The 22,559-nt window shown below is 39.8% G+C and overlaps 2 protein-coding genes and 1 long non-coding RNA gene across 4 annotated transcripts in view; 2 read left to right on the plus strand and 1 right to left on the minus strand.

Annotated features, from left to right (window-relative positions):
- The first annotated feature begins 1,528 nt into the window (after positions 1–1,528).
- Positions 1,529–9,593, plus strand: LOC117270356 (uncharacterized). The gene is made up of 7 exons (XM_033647906.2): positions 1,529–1,811; positions 2,103–2,244; positions 2,434–2,523; positions 2,737–2,825; positions 4,308–4,468; positions 6,533–6,649; positions 6,733–9,593. Exons 2-7 carry the CDS (start codon positions 2,120–2,122, stop codon positions 6,841–6,843), a joined length of 693 nt encoding a protein of 230 aa, XP_033503797.1. The 5' UTR covers positions 1,529–1,811; positions 2,103–2,119; the 3' UTR covers positions 6,844–9,593.
- On the minus strand, positions 9,162–13,094 carry irak1bp1 (interleukin-1 receptor-associated kinase 1 binding protein 1). Its single transcript, XM_033649202.2, has 4 exons — positions 12,791–13,094; positions 10,236–10,317; positions 9,991–10,121; positions 9,162–9,894 (listed from the first exon to the last, which is right to left on the minus strand). Exons 1-4 carry the CDS (start codon positions 13,081–13,083, stop codon positions 9,633–9,635), a joined length of 768 nt encoding a protein of 255 aa, XP_033505093.2. The 5' UTR covers positions 13,084–13,094; the 3' UTR covers positions 9,162–9,632.
- A 250-nt stretch (positions 13,095–13,344) lies between these two features.
- The window catches only part of LOC117271213 (uncharacterized), a 108,129-nt gene continuing 98,914 nt past the window's right edge, over positions 13,345–22,559 (plus strand). Inside the window, exons 1-2 of one of the 2 annotated variants that reach the window (XR_013493123.1) lie at positions 13,345–14,766; positions 14,863–14,920. This is a non-coding gene — a long non-coding RNA (uncharacterized LOC117271213). Of the gene's footprint in view, positions 14,921–22,559 lie in introns of both variants that reach the window. The other variant, XR_013493122.1, reaches the window with a different exon arrangement.

Below are 22,559 nucleotides of genomic sequence, written 5' to 3' on the forward strand. Positions count from 1 at the left end.
CAGAATGGACAAACTAAACACAGGCTCTAGTTAGGGTCATTCGCATTTTTGCGTCTGCGACGAGAGCGCAGGAAAAACATTTGATTTTTTTAAATGTAAAACTGCTTTATTCTGTGTTTTTACTGGTTTTAATCACCAGGTCTATTTGTGCTAAGCTAACGGCTCATTTCTGACGTGCCAAGAAACATTGGAAAAGCACTAATTCACAACTTGAAACTGCTTCATTCAGTGTTTTACCACTTTAAATCACCTGGTCAGTTTGTTATGGCGAAATGGAGAACTCTGCAGGTAATTCGGCTTTTGGTAAAAAACCTCCTGAACATCTCAGGGAAAAATGTGAGCACACGTTAGCAGGTGCCCAGCTAACGGTTCATCTCTGGACATGCTGAACAACATTGGAAAAACACTGATTTGTAACGTCAAACTGCTTCAGTCAGTGCCTTTACTGGTTTTAAGACCTCCGCGGATAATTTGGCTCACCGTTTAAACCTCCTCAACATCTGGATCTTAAGTCATCAGAGAAAAAAAATGAGCACGCATTAGCAGGTGCTAGGTGACTGGCTCATCTCTGACACGGCAAACAACATCGGAGAAACACTGAACAATGACTTGAAGCTGCTGTGTTCAGTGTTTTTACCGTTTAAAATCACCTGGTCTTTTTGTTCTGGTGAAGAAGAGACCTTTGCAACCAGTTCGGCTTTTGGTAAAAACCTGAACGTCTGGATCAGACGATAAAAAAGAAACATGCATTAGCAGGTGCTAGGCTAGCGTCCTGTCTCCAACTTGCCAAGCTGCATTGGAGAAACACTGATTTATAACATGAAACTTCTTTATTCGGTATTTTCACACGTTTTATTTACCAGGCCTGTTTGTTTTAGTGAAGAAGAGACCTTTTTGGATAATTCGGCTACTGGTAAAAACCTCTTGAATGTCCGGATTTTAAGTTATCAGATAATAAAGGTGAGCATACGCTAGAAGGTCCTAGGCTTAGGGCTCGTCTCTGACATGCAAAACAACATTGGTAAAACACAGATATGTAATGAAAAACTGCTTTATTCAGTGATTTTAGTAGTTTTAATCACCTGGTTTGTTTGTTTTGGAGAGGAGGACACCTCTGTGGATAATTTGGCTCCTGGTAAAAACCTGAATATTTAACACTGAAGGAATTCTAACTGGGAGAAGTTTCAGCTGGATGCAATCTGTAATCTTCACTGCTGGATGAAGCCCTCTAAATCCTACACACTGTTCCTTTAAAACCCTCTCTTGTTCCCAGTTTTATTTTACAAATTCATATTGTTCACCACATTAAGGTTTCAAGTTGCAGTCTGTGTTTTTAAAAATAAAAGTGTTTTTTCTGACTGATTTGTTTCTTCTCTCTGAAGTTAAAAAGAAGACAGTTGTAATATCTTTCCTGCAGCCTGTTAAAAAAAAAACACTCCAAAGACAGCTCTTTGAACTCCTGACATGTTGTTTCACACACAACGACTCCACCACCTTGCGTTGCCAGAGCGTCACTGCGTAACGACCCACCTCCCCGCCTGGAGCTCACGGCTTCGGCTCTTCCTGACGTGGCGATCCGCTAAAGGTCCGCCGGTTCCTCCGTGGGCCGCGGTGATTGGGTGGACTATCTTTTAGGCAATATTGACGGAAAATGTAAATACACAGGTGGTACCGGCATGGGGGCGACAGTGTGGTTTATGTAAATAAAACAGAAGTGAAACCGTGTCAGTCTGCTCTGGTGTCCAGGCGCAAACGCGCTCAGACGCGATGTTTGGCAGATAGTTGGAGGAGTTTGGGGGTTTTAATACGAGGTAAGGCTCATTATTAATTACAAATAACAAGCTTTAATGATCACGTAGTTTCACTTGCATTTGATCGAAGTTTCTGCAGCGCCATATGTTTGTTTATCAGAGTTTTACTTCCTATAATGTCAGGTTGAACCATGTGAACGCGTGCAAATAAAACACCTAATTCAGAAAGTGAAGTTGCTCCGTGCCAATACTTTAAGGCTCCTCAGTGTGGTTTCTTTTATTGACTGTGGGCTTGTATAGACTTAGATTTAACACTTGCCACATCCACCTGACGCGCGCTTCCGTCTCCAGGTGACAGCCGCGCAGTCATGCCTCAGCTCTCGGCCACCGCGGTGCTGCAGCTCGTGCTGCTGCTCACCGCCGTGCCCGCGCAGTACTTCATCTCCCGCTGGAGCGGATCCACGCCGGCGCAGCGCTACCACGCCAGCACACGGTAGGTCCGTGCGTAAAGGGGCTTACCTTTGCCATGTGCGTCAGCGCAGTGTATCCAGATTGTGTTAGGGATATAAGGGGAAATGTTTTAACCTTAATAAATGGTGTCTTCCGTATTCCTAGAAATACTGTAATGAAGCTGAGGGGGATTTTCTAGTGCTTTTGTCTATAATTAAAACTGGTGTTTCAGGTTGCTCAGAGTCTGGAGAGACTGGAGAACATCTTTCTTCAACGCCACAGCATGGATGGACTGGGCAGACCAGCAGATATCCAAAGTCATGTGAGTGTGAGACGTTTTGCAATTCAAAAAAGACTGTGACTGAGACTCAGACTTTGATTTTCCAAAGGACATTGTGTTCATTTGCATCTTACTCTCACATCCCATGATGCACCTTTAAGTCATTTCTAATGTTTGATTTCTTGCAGCAGTATGCAAACACACACAGGCTCCTCAGCTGTGTGTCCGGACTGAACACATTTTTGTTTTCCAAAGGTCTCTGGTTGGCTTGGAGCAGAAAGTGTCACAAGACTTGCTGGGAGTAGAACACATGCTGTTCGACAATGATGAGGAATTCTTTGGAGGTCTGTGACTGTTTAAATATCTGCTATATATTTGGAAGGTTTCAGGATGAATCTGAGGTTAAAGGAACACTTCACCCCCAGATGACCTTTTGTGTATCAGTTACTCACCCTGTGTTACATTATTGTTGTGAAGAAAACTTGTTTTTTTTCCTGGCCTCCAAGGTGAACGAAGAATCCAAAAACGGAAGAAGACCTTCTGAAGAACAGAAGAATTATACCTAAACATCTGTTTGCAAACTCTCACACAACTCATGCAGGATAATCCAAGTCTCATTTATCCCGTCATATGATCAGTGCTTCACAAACACATTCTTTTGCGCTAGATACTTAATATTTAATAGTCTGGACTTTTTCAAGTGCAATGAGGTACTTCTGAAACTTCAGCTCAATAGCTGGCGCACTATCATAGAACATGGGGATGATTGATTGATGATTGGGAGTGATTGTTTCACTGAGGTGTCCACCATTGACCTTGGGTAAGAATATATGTAATACAGGTGCAAATTACACTTGAGCAATAATCAAAAAGTCCTAAGACTCTTAATTAATGCTCTTTACATGCAGACGTTCTATTGTTTGCTTTCCCTTCAAGTACACCCAAAAAGTCCGATCAGGCTGAGCGCACCCAAGGAGGCTGAAAAGAGCTCATTCAGACATAATTCCTTTATATCCAGCACCATTTTCTATAAACCTCCAACATTGCAGCTCCATTTCCATTGTGCAGGTGTCATACCCCAAATCTTCCATGGGTAAAATGACTGTGTCCCCGCCTTCGTTTAACAGCCTCGGATCAGTTAGTTAGTTTGTGTTGCTGTGTGTCTTTGCTGTTTTAAGGAGTTAGTTTGGACTCACCAGAGTCACACAATAACTCACACAAACTAACTGATCGAGGTAGACATGCAGCTCCTGTGTGCAGCCAGGTAAAGGTGCTGTTTTTGTCAATTGAGTCTGGCTTTGAAGAGAGCTTAGATAAGTTTTGGTTCAGTTCCCCGTCAGAAAGGGCTGTCTGTTTGGGAAGTACTGAGCATACGACTGGATGAATTAGACTTGGATTATACTGCACAAGTTGTGTGAGAGTCTGTAAAGAGATGTTTTAATACAGTTTTGCTGTTTTTTTAAAGGTGGATCCCTACGACTTAAATTTAAGAATGTTTTTGAATTCTTTGTTTATCTCATACATGTAAGAAAACCAAAGTTTTCATCTGGAATTCAATGCAACACAGGGTCAGTAATGATAGTAACAAATTATCCTTTGAGGGGTGAAGTGTTCCTTTAGTCATCTGGAGCCTGTTCATCTTAAACCTGTAAAGACCAGCTATAGCAAGCAAATTAGTGAGTGTTTCATAAGTGTTATTTTGTGCTCCTGTGTTCTGATGAAAAGTTAGACGTCGAATAAACTCTGGGTTTAATTTGACTGCAGTGAATGTTCCACGGGTTAAAAACTGCCTCACAGGATTCTCTTGTTATTCTTCATTCCTGCAGCCTCGAAGACGGTGCGCAGCCCTCGCCCTCCGTACGTGTTTCTGCGGGTTGGAGAGGTGGTGATGGAGAGGAAGGGCCACATGGTCGGGGTGGTGGTGGGCTGGGACCCTGAGATGCGAGCCCCTCCACAGTGGGTGGACAGAATGTATTCCAGCTCTGAGGTCAGCAGCTCTTAAAATCCTTCACTTCCTCTTCCCGTTTTTCCTTCCTCTTTGGGTCTCATGCAGGAAGTGATATACACTGAACAAAAATATAAACTCAACACTTTTGTTTTTGCTCCCATTTTTCATAAGATGAACTCAAGGATCTAAAACATTTTCTATACACACAAAAGACCATTTCCCTCAAATATTGTTCACAAATCTGTCTAAATCTGTGTTAGTGAGCACTTCTCCTTTGCCGAGATAATCCATCCCACCTCACAGGTGTGGCATATCAAGATGCTGATTAGGCAGCATGATTATTGCACAGGTGTGCCTTAGGCTGGCCACAATAAAAGGCCACTCTGAAATGTTCAGTTTTATCACACAGCACAATGCCACAGATGTCGCAAGTTTTGAGGGAGCGTGCAATTGGCATGCTGACTGCAGGAATGTCCACCAGAGCTGTTGCCTGTGAATTGAATATTCATTTCTCTACCATAAGCTGTCTCCAAAGGCGTTTCAGACAATTTGGCAGTACGTCCAACCGGTCTCACAACCGCAGACCACGTGTAACCACACCAGCCCAGGACCTCCACATCCAGCATGTTCACCTCCAAGATCGTCTGAGACCAGCCACCCGGACAGCTGCTGCAACAATCGGTTTGCATAACCAAAGAATTTCTGCACAAACTGTCAGAAACCGTCTCAGGGAAGCTCATCTGCATGCTCGTCGTCCTCATCGGGGTCTCGACCTGACTGCAGTTTGTCGTTGTAACCGACTTGAGTGGGCAAATGCTCACATTCGATGGCGTCTGGCACGTTGGAGAGGTGTTCTCTTCACAGATGAATCCCGGTTTTCACTGTTCAGGGCAGATGGCAGACAGCGTGTGTGGTGTCATGATGATGTCAATGTTGTGGATCGAGTGGCCCATGGTGGCGGTGGGGTTATGGTATGGGCAGGCGTATGTTATGGACAACAAACACAGGTGCATTTTATTGATGGCATTTTGAATGCACAGAGATACCGTGACGAGATCCTGAGGCCCATTGTTGTGCCATTCATCCACGACCATCACCTCATGTTGCAGCATGATAATGCATGGCCCCATGTTGCAAGGATCTGTATACAATTCTTGGAAGCTGAAAACATCCCAGTTCTTGCATGGCCAGCATACTCACCGGACATGTCACCCACTGAGCATGTTTGGGATGCTCTGGATCGGCGTATATGACAACGTGTTCCAGTTCCTCCCAATATCCAGCAACTTTGCACAGCCATTGAAGAGGAATGGATCAACATTCCACAGGCAACAATCAACAACCTGATCAACTCTATGCGAAGGAGATGTGTTGCACTGCGTGAGGCAAATGGTGGTCACACCAGATATTGACTGGTTTTCTGACCCCCCCCAGACCTCCCCAATAAAGCAAAACTGCACATTTCAGAGTGGCCTTTTATTGTGGCCAGCCTAAGGCACACCTGTGCAATATTCATGCTGTCTAATCAGCATCTTGATATGCCACACCTCTGAGGTGGGATGGATTATCTCGGCAAAGGAGAAGTGCTCACTAACACAGATTTAGACAGATTTGTGAACAATATTTAAGGGAAATGGTCTTTTGTGTGTATAGAAAATGTTTGAGATCTTTGAGTTCAGCTCATGAAAAATGGGAGCAAAAACAAAAGTGTTGCGTTTATATTTTTGTTCGGTGTATGTGGGACATCTTTCCAATTCCTGGTCATGTGCCGGAGTCTTTGCACATGGCACAACACCTGCCCTTAAATAGTCTTTAGGGGGCGTTACCTATGCTGATAGGTGACTTATGATCACATGGGAATTATCATTCAGCACATCTGGGTAAGAGCAGATTTAAATGTTTAAGAACTTTTGGTGCATGTGGAGTTGACTTTTCTTTAACAGAAAGTTGAGAGAGAATATGAGAGAAATTTAAGAGGCTGTTGCTGCATGAGACCTTTTGTTCCACAGCCTCAGTGTTGGCACGGACATTTTAGAATTTAAAGTTTAAAAGTCAAGTTTAAAGAAGTCAGTGAGTTGTGTGACTGTGTCGTTGTGCCAGCAGAGCCCCAAAGCAGAGAAGACACCTCATTATAAAGTCCTGTTCAGCGGGCCCGGCCCCACCTCTGTGATGATTGGATACTTGCCTCAGACACAACTGGAGCGCATCACTGGGATGAGGGTACGTACTGAAAATCACAGCAAGCACATACTCACAATAATACACATTGAATACATGTCAGACTCACTGTTGGATGTTTCTAGCCGGACTTTCCCACCTTGGAGCAATACTTCTCACATTTTGATGGCGAGCGTTTCGTCATGCTGCCCTGGCTCAGAGAGCTCTACCCCGAGGACGGGATGGAGGACGACTGACTGCTCGTCTGTGTGTGTGATCAGAGAGGTGACATGTATGTTAGAAACACCAGAGGAAGCGTGGCTATGGCTTCTGTGTGTGTTTCTGACTTTTCAAAGGTGTTTCAGAGACCTATTTATGTGGTCTTAAATTCTCTACTTGTCTAAAAAAAATCTACTGGAATGTGTCAGTCAGTGTTGAAGTGAGCAGATTTGAGCAGGATGTGAGGATGTCTTCTGCAGATCTGGAGTAACTCTGGGATTTACGAAATGTTCTTTATCTTTATTTCTTTGAGATGTACAAATATAAAGTGTTTTAATTTAATGTGCCAAAAAATAGAGCAAAACATTTAATTTAAAGGGACAGTTCACTGCCAAATCGAAAATACACATTTCTCTTTTTACCAGAGGGGTGTACCATGAAGCAAGACTGGGTCAGTGAGGTATGTTGAGCCTAAAGCCGCAGTTTTCTGTGTCAAAGTAGGCTCTCTAGATCACCATGGTGACTCCTGCTGCACGGCTAACCTCTCTGAGACAAGTTTATGTTCAGAGTTTAGGCCTTGAAATTGGCTAATTAGTAACTTTCACTAATCAGTTCCTTTGGAAATAGCTTCACTTTATGGTCAATCTACGTCCAGCACAAATTCTCAGCTGAGGGAATACAATATAAATACATTTGATCAAACCTTTTAAGCTGTAATGTTACATTAGTAATGCTATCAAATGAAGCTGTTCATTTACAGTAGCATTTACTGTATGTATCACGTTACAGATTTTTTTTTTTTTTTTTAGCCACAGAAACCTGCTGTAAATCAGTGATGCAGAAAATCAGAGCAAGAATATTGTTTAATTTTAATCTCAAGGTTGTCGTTGATCTCACTGAACTACTGAATGTTTCTGTAGTGTTCTCTGGTCCATTTGCCCACAGTGGCTCTGATGCCTCCAATAGAATCACATGCAGCATTACAGGCTACATTAATAGTTCAGTATAATATTAATGATGACGTTTACTTGCATATGACATTCAGTATAATTCCTTCAACGAGCTGCCATGTTAGACGTAAATGGAAGGATAAAATAAATATATTCACTTGTGAATTCACACGATTAGTTATTTAGTGCCAGCATTCCTCTCACCTTAACTGAAGCCACAGTGTTGCTTTTTACTGTGTTTTTGATATTGTTAAAAGGCGGAGGTAGGCGGTATGTGACCACTTTTTAGAGACATTTGAGAAAGAAAGCCTATGTAACAGAGCAGGGTGATAACCACCTTTGTGGTACACATTATCTCTGACTGAGGTTTTGGGGTTTGACTAACCAGCTCACGCAATGACAGCCTTGCTTTGTCAAACTTGCCTTGTGGTACACCCCTGTGTTGTGCTATTTATCACTCTAGAAATTTTGGTGTGAATTGCTGAGTGTTGGAGATATCAGCCGTAGAGATGTCTGCCTTCTCTCCTGAATAATGGAACTAGATGGCACTCAGCTTGTGGTGCTCAAAGGGCCAATAAAATACACTGGAAAAACTCAACATCAGTGTCTTGTTACAGACGTCATGACCTGGTTGCTCAAAATATCCACAGAACCTGTTGTGAGCAGTTTCATGTAGGAACTATTTTCTTTCTACTGAACGACACCTGCCAGCTGTATCACAGCAAATAAGGAAGCCTGCATCTACTGCTAGATCACCTAGCACCACTGAGCTGGCTAATGTTACAGCTCAGCCGAGGAGGACGCCATTAATGTTTACTAGGGCTAGGGAAAATGATTCACTTTTAAGTATTGCAATTTTTCTTTCAACAATTTCTAAATACATTTTTGATGTCTGAATCGATGTCATTCAAATGCAGAGGTTAAAAGAAGTCGCCACTTTTACTGTGGTAGTCTATGAGTAACACGACATCATGGGGTTTGCACCAGCTGGAACTGAGTTGCTACAGCAGCTGCTGAGTCTCTGGTGCTTTCATGAAAACATCTGTTTATTTACCACTATTCTATACAGTATATGGTGCTGCTGAAATAAGAGAAAGACTGACTGATATGAAATGTGCATTGTTTTTGCAATTATGCGTCATGATATTTAGTCTCGAGAAGTGTATGATTTACCTTTTTCCCATGGCCTAGTTGTAAACAAAAATCATGATAAATCGTAATCTCAAATCGCAGTACTTCAGATATGTATTGAATATTGTAACTTAAGTATTGCGATAGTATTGAATTGGGAAATGAGGATATTGTCCCAACCTGGTGTCCCAACGCTTCCTCCTGCACAGTGATACAGTTGGTGGGTGTAGTTTGGTAGAAAGAAAATAGCTCCTACATGAAACTGCTCACAACAAGGTCTGTGGATTATCTTGAGTAACTGGGTCATGATTTCTGGAAAGAGACATTGCTGTTGAGCTCTTCAAATTTATTTTTTGGCACTTTGAGCACCACAAGCTGAGTGTCATCTAGTTCCATTATATTAAAGAGAAGGCAGACATTTCTACGGCTGATATCTCCAACACTCTGCAACTCACAGCAAAACTATCTAGACTGGTAAACAGCTCTACAGGTACGAGGAAAAAAGTGTATTTTCTATTTAGGGGTGAACTGTCCCTTTAATGTGTGCCTAATTTTAAGTCAAGTAAATGTTTGAAATGCCAAAATTGCTTTAAAATCTTTGTAGTTTTTTTGTTTACAAACTGTGTTGGCTGAGGAAGAAAAATCCTTAAAAAACTGCACTTCGATTCAGCCATCACACCTGAGCAATAAAATCCTTCAAACTGTGACATCCGCTCTTTGGTCTCATGAGTCAGTGACAAATGTCTTCAGAGTTTTTTCCTGCTTCTGTCTCTGAGGCCGAAGGAGACAGACACCCGTGAGGAGGCGGTGATTGTGGCTGTACGGGGAAGGTGAGGAAGGCCTGAAGCATCCTGGCATCTGCCTCCGTCCTCCTCATCCTCATTCCTCCACTCCCTCGTCTCCTCCTCTCTGACCAGGAGGGGCAGCCCCAGAGTTTGCCCCAGGAGCTGACTGACTGCGCAGGCCTTCTGCTGAGCGTTTTCCACTGCTGATACACAAGCACGCTGCCTAGAGCACAAACAAACACACACAGGTTACAACTGCTGTGTTTCCACAGTAATGGTGAGACGTGTGTGTGTGTGTGTGTGTGTGTGTGTTTAATACCTCATTTGATTCAGGCATTCGGCGCTGTGGTAGAACTGTGGTGCTCCCACACAAACACTCTTGTCCAGCTTCTCCAGCAGGACGCTACACACTCGCTCCATCTTATCGAAATCTGAGAAAGTCACCACGACCTGTGGGAACAGTTTGTCATATACAACTCAACACACATATACTCTGTAGGGTCAGTGAAAGATTAACAGCATCATGACACATTTGCATCATTAGTGTTTGTCTAAATACTCCACCTCTGCTTGCATGTGATACTGGTCTGCGTCTCGGTGGAGAAACTTCCTCACTGAGGTGTCTTTGTCACTGACTCCATGTTGTCTGAGTAAAACGTATGTACAAGAAATTATTACAAACAAGTTAGCTACGGTTAGCTAGCAGCTAACTGGTACCATGGTGGACAACTTTACAGCTCTGTACATTTCGTCCTTCCAAAAAATGCACAGCTCTGGATGTAGATTTCTCCATCACCATGCTGTTAGCGGCATTTTCTTCTGTTACGCATTTAATACCGTTTGACTTCAGGGTCAAAGCCCGGGGTGGACGCTGTGGAGCATGCTCAGAGCGCCTCAGCCAGTTTGAGTCCAATTGACTGCATACATGCAGGAGGAATTTGACTCCTGATCACATTATCTGGGTGTTAGTCCGAATTTGAGAAACTTGATTTAGTACGATTTCAGTCAGACTAACATGTTTATATGTATTTCAAAAGTCGACAAACTAATGATAACACCATCTATATGACTTAAAGACAAGAGTGTCTCCCAGTGTCTCAAACCCAAAACAAAGTACAACTGGATTAAACTAAACAAGCAGGTCATGTTTGCTTCTATTATATCGAGCTCTCAAGAAAGGAATGAAAGTGTCTTTTGTTCTATTGCTCTCTTAACTCAGAAAAAACCCCTCAGAAAAACAGAAAAAATTACTCCGAAAAACAAAAAATAATTACCATGAAAAACAGAAAAAAATGTACCACGAAAAACAGAAAAATAAAAAAAATGACTCAGAAAAACAGAAAAAATTACTCAATAACTTTGTCAAGTGAAAATATGCATAGTGCAATACGCTGCCGTAGTACAGTACTTGAGTAAATGTTATTAGTTACATTCCAACACTGTTACTATGTGCAACTACTACTCCTACTACTAGTAATAAATGTTAAGTACTTTAACGCTTCATTGGAAATCAATGACTGTAAATTAGTACTACTACTTACGTATAATTCCTTAAGTACTGTACTAGAGTACAAATTTGAGGTAGTTTACACTTCAAATGAGCCCATAACATATATCATTATTTTTATTTTATCCACTACACTGGTGCAGTGACAGTAACTACGGAAGCGTATTGCATTGACTTGACAAATAAAAAAAAAAAATTGAGTAATTTTTTCTGTTTTTCTGAGTAATTTTTTTATTTTTCTGATTTTTGTGGTAATTTTGTTTCTGTTTTTCGTGTTTTTTTTTTGTTTTTCTGTGTAATTTTTTCTGTTTTTCTGAGTGTGTTTTTTTTTTTTAGTTAAGAGAGCAATAGAACAACAGACACTTTCATTCCTTTCTTGAGAGCTCGATATAATGGAAGCAAACATGACCCGCTTGTTTAGTTTAATCCAGTTTTACTTTGTTTTGGGTTTGAGACACTGGGAGACACTCTTGTCTTTAAGTCATATAGATGGTGTTATCATTAGTTTGTCGACTTTACGCAGGCACCTTACTTGAGTCACCACGTAGCCAGCCTGAATGCATTTCAGATGCATCATCTTGTATCCATGGAGCTTGCCATATGTGTCCAACTGATTCTGGAGAAACACTGCAATGTCCAACAGATCTGAATGGGCTTTTCGTCTGAACAACCGCAAAGTCTTAAGGTGCCTGCGTAACATGGCGCGGGTCGACAAAAAAATACTCAGAACAACAGAAAAAATTACCCCGAAAAAAAAAAACAAAAAAAAAAATTACCACGAAAAACAGAAAAATAAAAAAATTACTCCGAAAAACAGAAAAAATTACCCTGAAAAACAAAACACAAAAAAAAATTACCCCGAAAAACAGGAAAAAATTACCACGAAAAACAGAAAAATAAAAAAATTACCACGAAAAACAGAAAAATAAAAACAATTACTCAGAAAAACAGAAAAAATTACTCAACAGAATTTTTTTTATCTGTCAAGTGAAAATATGCATAGTGCAATACGCTTCCGTAGTACAGTACTTGAGTAAATGTTATTAGTTACATTCCACCACTGTTACTACGTGCAACTACAACTACTACTAGTAATAAACGTTAAGTACTTTAATGCTTCACTGGAAATCCATGAATGTGTAAATTAGTACTACTACTTAAGGAATTATACGTAAGTAGTAGTAGGTAGTTTACACTTCTAATGAGCCCATAACATATATCATTATTTTTATTTTATCCACTACACTGGTGCAGTGACAGTAACGTAAGTAACAGTCTACTGTTGGGAGTGTCTAACTTCCTTTACTAAGACTTAAACAGCTTCTACAGCAGCTGTTAGTCCAACTGCTCATTATGTTTAACACGGTAACGTTTCATAAGTTACATTTAGCAAGGTTAGTACATTTTACTAACGTTAAAATTACTGTTGCCTTAACGTGACTCGCATTTAACACATTACAGCTGTAGGAACTTCAGCGGTAGACGCTATTCTGTTTCTATGGTTACAGCACGAGCTAGTTAGCTAACGTTAGCTTAAAGTTTACAGCTACACCGGAAACTACCGGTCTTCTCTCAGTTACAGTTACACTGTTATACTTTATTTTATATTTACCTGACAGCCTGTAGAATATACTCCAGTCGCCGTGTAACGCTGTTGGTCACCTCGTTAACGGACTCCTTGCTGCTGCCCACACTGACCCGCACCGACACTCGGTCCGCCGGACAACAAACCTCCGCTGTTCCCGTCACCTGGACCTCCCGGACCCGGTTACCGGGACTCTGACGGTTAACTGCCGGCACTTGGAGTCCCTGCTCGTTTTCATTACCGGAGAATTCCCGACCAGCAGCCGGTAGTACCGCTGCGAAGACTCTGCTCTGATTAGCCATGATGGTAGTGGACACCATAGACTGTAAACTCCCGCTGTTATGGTTATAACCGCAAGGCACGTCGGGACTTGTAGGCGTGTAGGTTTTTAGGGACTGTTCCTTATTTATGAAGGGACAGGAAGTGATGCATAAGGAAGCAGGCATGTCAAATATTTTTTTAAGCACTGGGGAGGGACTTACTTATTTTATTTGGGCTAAGGGGAGCTTCCAAATTGAAATGGTTGTAGTTTGAATTAATTTAACATGGATTTTTGAAGAGCATACAGTCGAGTTGGATGGCTTTTTCTTCTTCATATATTACAATTATAATACAATTTACTACATTTAATGTGTGGTAAATTCAGATAGTAGTGATAACATCTGCTGTAGATTGGACAAGTTGTAGTTAAAAGTTATTTTTCAGTCATATCTACATGAAAATTCCCCAAGCTCATATAGCTGGCCTCACGAAGTGTGATAGCCACCTCACTAATGGTGCAAACAATAAAGGAACAAACAAATGACAATAACTAGCATAAACTATCATGTTCTGAACAGACACACCACAGACAACAACAAAAGAATGACGTTTGTGTTGTGGAAGAGAAAACAGCAAACTACTACTAAATCTAGCATGCAGGGAAATGTGGGCGTCGCTAAGATATTGTTGGAGTTTCAAATTTCCAACAGTCCTTGGACACATTATGTGCAAGAACACCTACATCAAATAAAAAACATAACCAGATCAGCGCTTAGAATGGTGATATTTTATCAAAATGACTTTATTCTACATCTCATTTAAAATTTGGCCAAAAATAAAGAGTTTGCACTAACGATCCAGTAGCAGGACAAGAGTGACAATCAAGGCTTTTTTTTTTTTTTTTTTCTTCACTCCAGGATTTCGCCTTCAGCTTTTAACTTATAATTTTCAAACATCAAAGGGTAATTTTTAAAAATCAAATTACTAATTAATGGTGGAGGGTCATGCATTTTCTGCCAGTCACCCAGGGAGGCTCAAGAAAAAATACTTACTCAAAAAAAAAACAAACAAAAAAACACCCCACTCTCTTCCCCTGATAAGTAAAGAACAGTCCCTTAATTATTTTTGTTCTATCTTAGAGTTTTATGGAAGCTTAAATTTTATAAATTTTCTTTGTTAGATCATGTGCATTTATTTATGTCAGCCTTCCTATTTGACTTCTGAATAATTTAATGTTTTCTCCGCGTTGACTGATTCGAGATATACCTGTTTATTTATTCCTGTTTATTTATTGTAGTTTTCTAAAGTCAGACTGTATAATAATATTAAGTTTCACTCAAGTAAACTTTAAAATGTAGAATATGAACATATATATTTACAATACAAAAGTATCTATGTTTTATAGATGTTATATTTTGCTTTCATTTGTGATCACGTGACTCGGCTCCTCTCTTAACACACCTGTGATTAAACGTGGCGCATGCGCGGAACGCTCGCTCCTCAGCATGCTGTCAGAAAGTTCACAATTAAACGTCAAGTTGGCCCAAGGATGAATTTAATTGTGTTTTAACCAGCACCAGTGGGAATATTGTAAGGGACATATGAGTTAGTTTGCGGAGGCTTGGCGAAGCAAATGTTAAATGTCACAGAGAATATCAGTGTCCAAAGTTAGCTCGTTTTCCTTCATATCCCTCCGCCATCGCTGAAACATCTGCTCTCCGACCCCAAACATGACATGGCAGGTAAATTCTGACCTATCATTTACTGTAATATAATTTAAAGTATGTATCAGCTTCATTTGAATGTTTCCCAACTTTTGCTTTTAACCACCTTTCCAGCTGCTAAAAACAATCCGTGGAAGGCTCGGGACAAAAGACGGACAAGCTCTCACAACAGGTAGGAAACGTTATTTATTCCTGCTCTAAACACACCAGTGAAAGTGTCTGCAGACTCTCTTCACGGCAGACATTTTGACAGCTAATGTTACTGGCAGCAAAACACATGTAACTTAAAATAAAAGTGTCACTACCAGAACTAAAGTAATTGTGTTTGTTCACTCAGTGGGCAAAAATTTGACCTGAGCCATCAGTTATGTCATTAATGAACTCGTGCTTTTCTCTGACTACTAAAAATATCTGTTGTGAAAATAGTCTGTACCTGTCCATATGGTTCATGCACCTGTGTGTGTTTATTTAAAGCTTTATGTGAACTATTTAGTGTCTAAATGCACTGTGTGTTGTCCATGGGAGTTTTGAGTCAACAAGTTTTATTTTATGTAGAAATATGGAGCAAGGCTGTTGTCAGATGGGAACTGTCCCTGTCATGCTTGTTTTAGTATTTTTGGAAATAAACTGAGCGTATGGTGTGACCACATTATTATGTTAGATGGTACAGTGGCGCTCTGTTTTAAAAGACACAACTCTATGCAACACTTTGATTTACAGTATGATGATGATGCTACTGCAAAAATGTTATCCTTATAACAGTTATCAAGCATAAGCATGAAGTGCTGTCCAGATTTAAAGGTCTACAGAATAAAATAAAACCAGAAACCCATGTGGATCAGAAAAGTAAGCTCATATAAAGCAGGTGAAATTTAAGTAAATTAAATATGAGATACAAGAGATGGTTTCACAGAATGTCAAAGACAGAACAAAACATAAATAACCTTCTTTCTTTAGTTCAAACATTGTCAAGTGACCCTCACTCTTGTGAGGTTTAACCTGCAGCTTCCTCCACTTGGAAAGGCAGCTTGCTTCAGAAGATTGGACAGGAATTCACTCAGTGACCAAGATTCAGCTTTCTTTCTTTTCTTTCTTTTATTTTGAAAGTTGACGAGGCCAATAACAGGTGAAAAACCTTAAATGCAAACACAAAAAGAACTTTAAGAAAATGTGACCCAAGAAACCATTATCAATCAACATAAGCCAAACTTAAATACTTAAATTTTAACCTACTAGAAATTAACCTTGAAAATAAGAAGAAAATACCAACACTTAAGCACCCAAAATAAATTAAATACATTCTGAAGCACTGTTCAATAGTAATTTAAACAATCTTTAGCAGTTTCTGACTCTTTCAAATACACATAAATCACATTTATTAAATTACTTTTAGCTTGAATACCTTTTTAAAAATACACAACATTTATCTGTACTTTTAACCCACATGATTATTAAATATAGTACATTTTAACTTGCATTTTAATCACATGACCTTTTAATTCACCACATTTTAACCTGAATTTGATCACATGGGATTTTCCAAATGCTCAAGTCTACAGCCATCCACAGTTCACAATGAAAGTTACAAAACACATGACATAAATGAAAGCTCACCGGCTCCTTCTTCTTTGTTTGAAACAAGCTTTAATCCTGCAGTCTTCTTTCCCAAGTCCAGTCTCTCCAAACATTTCTTCTTTTACACAATGCTTTCTCTCACCATCCTGTGAGTGAGTGCCTCCAAACTCCCCTGATCACCAAATCATCTCCACCTGGTGCACTCAGTCTCCTGCATTCAGGCTGGGAGACACACCCAAACCTGATGCACTCAGGCAGAGAGGGACGTGGCCTGCAGCTCAACTCAACAAACATATAGGGGTTTTGGTGGATATTAAGAGGATGTATGGTGGGAATAACTGAGCCCATCAAGGGCTGAGTCCTGCTCTGCACAGGTGTTTAATCAGTATCAGTAGCAGATGTACACTTGCACACTGTGCACATCTAGACAACAAGCCCTAAAAGAAGAATTTTAAAGGATGGCAAAATCTTATAATGCATCATAATGCTTATTTATCTCATAAAGAGACAGATTGAACAGCTGCAGGTGGTTTACGGTTGGCAGTCCAATCCCAAGCTTCCCCTGTCCACATGTTGAAGTGTCCTGAAAGACACTGAACTTCAAATAGCTCCTGATGCTCAGAGCAGCGCCTTGCATCGATGATCGATGTATGTGAGTTGCACTGGGGCATGTGGAGTGGGGGGCCCATAGACAGAGTGGTTGGAGGGCCCACACTCTTAGGAGCAGAGTACAGGCCCTTGCGAGTGATTCAGCTCCTGTGTTCAAAGAAGAACTCAGGTAAAAATACACATGCTCGTCTGCTGCTATATCTGCCCTCGAGGAGGCAAACCCATCTCTGTCAATGTTTCTTTTTTCTCTTTTGGGAAATAGTCAGTAGAAACAAAATTACATGATCATTTTACATAAACTATATAAACTATGAACAAACTATCTAAAAAATCCATTCAATTAATAATTTCTAATTTTATTTGGTATTTGTGTCATGTATAGATTTGCAGTGGTGATTAGTAATATATATATATATATATGTTGATGCTGTCCAACGTCACGTCTGTATATGATCATGTGACGGTACTATGAAATATACGGTATAGGGCCCGACCGATTTATCGGCCAGCCAATTTAATCGGCTGATTATAGCCATTAGAGCAGATTGACGCCGATGTTAGGGCTGCCACTAATGATTATTTTCATTGTCGACTAATCTGTCTATTATTTCTTCGATTAGTCGACTAATCATTTCATCGAAAAATGTGTTAAAATGTTGAAAAATGTCGGTCTATCTCGCCCAAACCCCAAAATTACGTCATCTAATGTCTTGTTTCATCCTCACGCCGAAGAGTTTTAGTTCACTGTCACGGGAGAGTGTGTAAAGCTGCCAATATCTGAACGTAAGAAGCTGCAGTAAGAGTATTTTGGGTACTTTTATAGTACTTTTCTATGAAAAATGACTCAAACCGATTAGTCGACTACTAAAATAGTCACCAATTATTTTAATAGTGGATTAGTCATCGATTAGTCGACTAATCGTGGCAGCCCTAGCTGATGTTAACACTTCTATTTTCATCACTAATAAAATGCAGCTAATATGGTGTTTTACTTAGAAATGATGTCCTTGTGTTACTTTTTGCACTATAACCTACCTCTGTTATATTGGCAATAATAAGAAGAACTCTGGTACTGTGAACATACATGTGAATGTCTTAATTCATATAGACTTTGCATGATTATTTTATTTCCCAGAGGTTTACTGCCTTTTTGCATTTCATATTTTTGATTTATTTTGTGTTCAAATTGTTCATATGCTGGTTGTTCCACACAATTTCCGATAATGAAAGTATTTGAAAATAGTAAAATGTTCTTCCTTCAATTTATACCTTTGTAACAAATGTTTGAACTATATTTAAGCCATCAAAAGCAGGTGTTTCAGGTTTTTTTAAATTGAAAAATGTAAAAATTTAATCAGCCGATATATCGGTTATCGGATTTTTTTATTCCATAATATTGGAATCGGCATCGGCCCAAAAAAATCCATATCGGTCGGGCCCTAATACGGTAGCTGTTTTGACGCAAAATCTTGCACAAGGGCCCATTGTAATAGTGTGCACTGGGGCCCATCCTAACTATCATACGCCACTGTGTGAGTGTGTGAATGAGATGCAAATTGAAACAGCTACATAATGCAGCTATGTACAGTCATATATATGAAGATTTTACTCTCAGATGTATCATCAGCTAACATAATTGTATCTTGTTATAAATACATTTTTGTCACTGCTGACCGTCAGAGTGGAGGGAAATATGGAACACAATGAGTTGCAAGTCTCACTTGGGTTTGTCAGTGTTTGTGTTTGGTCAGCAGGCGGCGACAAAGTATAACATAACAGCTCAGTAGAACATGGCAGAAGTCCAGGCCTCTACATGCAGTACAGTCTTCAGTCTAGAAGTGTCGATCATTTTGATGTAACTTATTTTATCTTTTAAGTTTAAAGCTTTCTACCATTTTTGAGAATAATTGTGACCATCAAATATTTAATGTCCTCTTCTCTGACACATACTAATCCTTGTGTTTGGCTTACCGACATGATACAGTGGTTATCACTCACTAACATTTAGAGCTGCGCAGATCAATCAGTTAGTTGTCAGCTATTTAACTAATCACCAACTTATTTGATTCATTTATCAGTGAATCTTTTAAATTAAATGTGAATATTTTTTTTGGTTTCTTTTCTCCTCTGTGACAGTAAACTGAATATTTTTTGGTTGTGTACCATTTTCTTACATTTTATAAACTAAACAACTCATTGATTAACTGAATAAATAATTTAGAGATTTATTATTAAAATATAGTTGCAGCCCTACTTACACAAGATAGGTGGACAGAGTGCAAACAGGAAGCATTAGTAGAAAGAAACACAAAGCAATAGTTCGTATCAATAAAAAGAAAAACACAGTTCGGTATAATAAGTAAACTGTACAAAACAAAGAGCAATACAATGAGCAAACAGTGTATAAAAACACAGAGCATTCACCTGTTTATGTATTTGTAATATTTTAGTAATATAATGGTTTCCTCAGTTGTGTTTTAAAGCAGTGTTTAATGATTAGTGACTAGACTTTTAAGGGACTAAGCAGTGAGGTATTAGTGATAACAGTAGATTAGAGGAAATCATAATACCAAAGAAACATACTGGGTCAAAATAAATTAAGTTTAGACTTCACTATCAGCATTAAATTAGTAAAGAAAATATGACTTTCTGCCTCATGTATCTCATCCATCTGTCATTGTAGTCTGAAAGTAAACTGCAGTGCCTCCGCGTATTATTTGCCCTCTTCTTTCATTTTTCGCGGACGTTTGGGAACAGCAGAGATTTGATCCAATTCTGGACGCTGGTTTCTTTAAACAACAAAGTTTGTTTGGTTTCCCCGGAGTATTAAACTGTGAAATGGGCTTTATAATCACAACCTAAAAATACAGGGCCGTATTTGTTGTTATTGTCTCCGGTTTCGCCGGTCCCCCGGTATGCTCTGTGAAACTCTAGATCTGATGCGCAGCTCGGGCCAAGAGAGATGCAGTGCCGTACAATAGGCTATTTTCATATGAGGGAGAGAATGAGGGAGAGAAGAGACCCTTTACTGTTTTATTGACATGGAAGTCCTGAGTAGACTGTTCATCCATCTCCTTACTGTCAGTTGCTCTAAACGAGGGTGTCATTTTAGTTCACTGGCCACATATAGAACAATTTGATTTCAGTGCGTAGTCAAAAGTTGAATGTAAGTTTGAACAGGTATCGAACAGTTATCGCTTCAGCTCCCTATCCTGATTATCTTTGTACTGATGCCAACAACTCCTTGCAGCAGGAATGAGTCCTAAAACCTGGAAATGAGTTAGCATTGTCGCACTTCCTGTTCCTCGCCTCCAAGTCAATCGGTTATTTTGAACGGTCTTTTGGTTTGATGCCTGAAATAAAGTCTGTGGTTCACACGAGCTTAAGAGACTTTCACATTTTGTTCTACACCATAAAATGTGTCAGTAAATACCCCACTAATGAATTTTGAAGCTCTGAAGTGTATTTAAAAAGGCAATTGCCAACAAGAGTCTAAATGAGGCTACAGGACGTCATCATGACAGACAGCCTTGTTGTGGTGGGGACGTTGAGGTCATGCCACCGTGGTGTAGTTACAATAAATTCCCGGTAGAAAATCCTCGCGTCACGAACATAAAATCAAGCCGCACTGAGCAAATGTAGCCTCAGTTAATTAGTTTATAGCCACCTAAAAAGGCCCACCAAAAAACAAATAAATATCAATTTAAGTGTCGCTATATTTAGAATATTTTCACCACTTTACCTCGCTGTCAGACAGCCTTGTTCCCACGGGGTATTGAAGCAGTTGTGTAAAAGCAACCAGACTATAGTGACAAAAATTGCCATTTTACTTAGCAGGTTACTGGTTTATCATGGCGCCAGTCTGTTCGTGTTTAAGGTAAAGAGACGCACATTTTCAAACATAACATACACTTACACCAAAATTGATTTCTTTTTTTTAAATTATGTTTGGCTGCGGTCTTGTCCACAGCAGTAAATTGTTTAGCTGCTGTGTCGCTAGATTTCGTTGATCAAACATGATCGCAAAGCAACAAAGTACATAAAAACAGTAGGTACACTACAGCAGGAACGTCAGATATATCTGTAAACATCACAGTTACGGCCAAAAATGACAACAGAAATCAACAAGTTTCCCGAATTCACATATTTCTGCAATTGGAATTAATTGGGAATTTTCTTCGTGGAGGTGATTGTTGTTGTAAGCGCGACGTCACAGTGATTCTGACTACTGCATTTACACTTCAAAAATCAGAAGTGGTGTTCATTTGTGAAGATTATCTTACTTAAAAACAACGTGATTCTGTGCCAGAATCCAGTAAAAAAAACTCCTACAGGCTATGTGTTGAGAGAATCAGGGCAACGCTAACTTCTGAGCTGGCCTACAAATAAACATCGTGGATTGAGTTATTCCCTGCCTTACACCTCTAATGCTGCATTCACATGGAATCAGGGAAGCAGCAGACAGCAAGCTAGATATTATTTTAATGGATGAGAGCAGGGCGTAAGGCAAGGCAAGGCAAGGCAAGTTTATTTGTATAGCACAATTCAACACAAGGTAATTCAAAGTGCTTTACAGAGACATTAAAAGCTACAAGACACAATTTAAAACAATAAAAACAGTCAATTAAAAAGGGAAATAGAAATTGAGAATGATAGTGATAATAAAATACAGTAACATAAAATAAAAACAGGCTCAATACATTGCATCTAAGAGCACTGCATACACAGTCATTGTCGTTAACAAACTATAGAACATTTGTATAGCTGCCTAAGCTATATGGCCAAGGGTCCAGGCTGTGATGGCCTATATCACTTCTGAGACTCCTTGCCACCAAAAAGTGCTCTTAGACAACATTTAAGTTGAATTTCAAAAACTGGCCCTGTCAGAGATTTCAGCTAGGATCTCTTGTTCCTGGTTCTGAACCATCTTGAATTTGGTTGGTCGGGTCTGTTTTTTTTTTTTTTTTTTGAGGGAGGCGGTGGCATTGATTATCACATTTTCTGAAGATACGGGTAAGATTAGTTGAGGCTGGCAGAGACTACCAGCAACAGAAATCCTAGACAACATTGCCATTCAAAGTTAAAATATTTGAACTTTTTACCCTCCTCTGCAACATAATTTACAGCTGCATGTTACGTAGCTCCGTCACACGAGGACAACACTGGACATCTGGACAATTACTTGACATTGCATCATAAAAAAAATAATACATCAGAATAAACAAAATAATTTCATTTGTGTTTTATATATTTTATTCTGTTCTTTATAAACAACAGGGCGTGACCATTGCAACATATCAGCATGCATTTTGTTTTTCCTGTGCCATCAAAAAGGTGTTTTCCAGCTGCTGTCAACCGTCTGCATGATTCCATATGAATGCAGCATTAGTCTTAAGAATTGCGTCAGTATCAGGAAGCCCCTACAGGATGTTGCTATGTGGAGACTGCAACAATTAAAGCAAATTCAGCCAATCTCTGTGAAATCTGTGCAGCCATGTAAAATTGTCCAATCACTGCAACTGAACTGCAATTTTAAATATGTAAAACTGTTTCTGTGATGATATGACTTTGTAGGGACCGTCTAATAGCTCTGAGTTGGATGTTAGCAACTGCTGCTGTGTTAGCTC

Source organism: Epinephelus lanceolatus, chromosome 13 (assembly GCF_041903045.1).
Source record: "Epinephelus lanceolatus isolate andai-2023 chromosome 13, ASM4190304v1, whole genome shotgun sequence".
Taxonomy (NCBI): domain Eukaryota; kingdom Metazoa; phylum Chordata; class Actinopteri; order Perciformes; family Serranidae; genus Epinephelus; species Epinephelus lanceolatus.

Coding starts and splice junctions, on each gene's coding strand:
- LOC117270356 (XM_033647906.2), top strand. CDS start 2,120: ATGCCTCAGCTCTCGGCCACCGCGGTGCTGCAGCTCGTGCTGCTGCTC. Junction 2,826..4,307: donor TGATGAGGAATTCTTTGGAG/GTCTGTGACTGT, acceptor TCATTCCTGCAG/CCTCGAAGACGGTGCGCAGC. Junction 6,650..6,732: donor AGCGCATCACTGGGATGAGG/GTACGTACTGAA, acceptor GGATGTTTCTAG/CCGGACTTTCCCACCTTGGA.
- irak1bp1 (XM_033649202.2), bottom strand. CDS start 13,083: ATGGTGTCCACTACCATCATGGCTAATCAGAGCAGAGTCTTCGCAGCG. Junction 10,318..12,790: donor TATATTCTACAGGCTGTCAG/GTAAATATAAAA, acceptor CGTTTTACTCAG/ACAACATGGAGTCAGTGACA. Junction 10,122..10,235: donor AGTATCACATGCAAGCAGAG/GTGGAGTATTTA, acceptor CTGTTCCCACAG/GTCGTGGTGACTTTCTCAGA.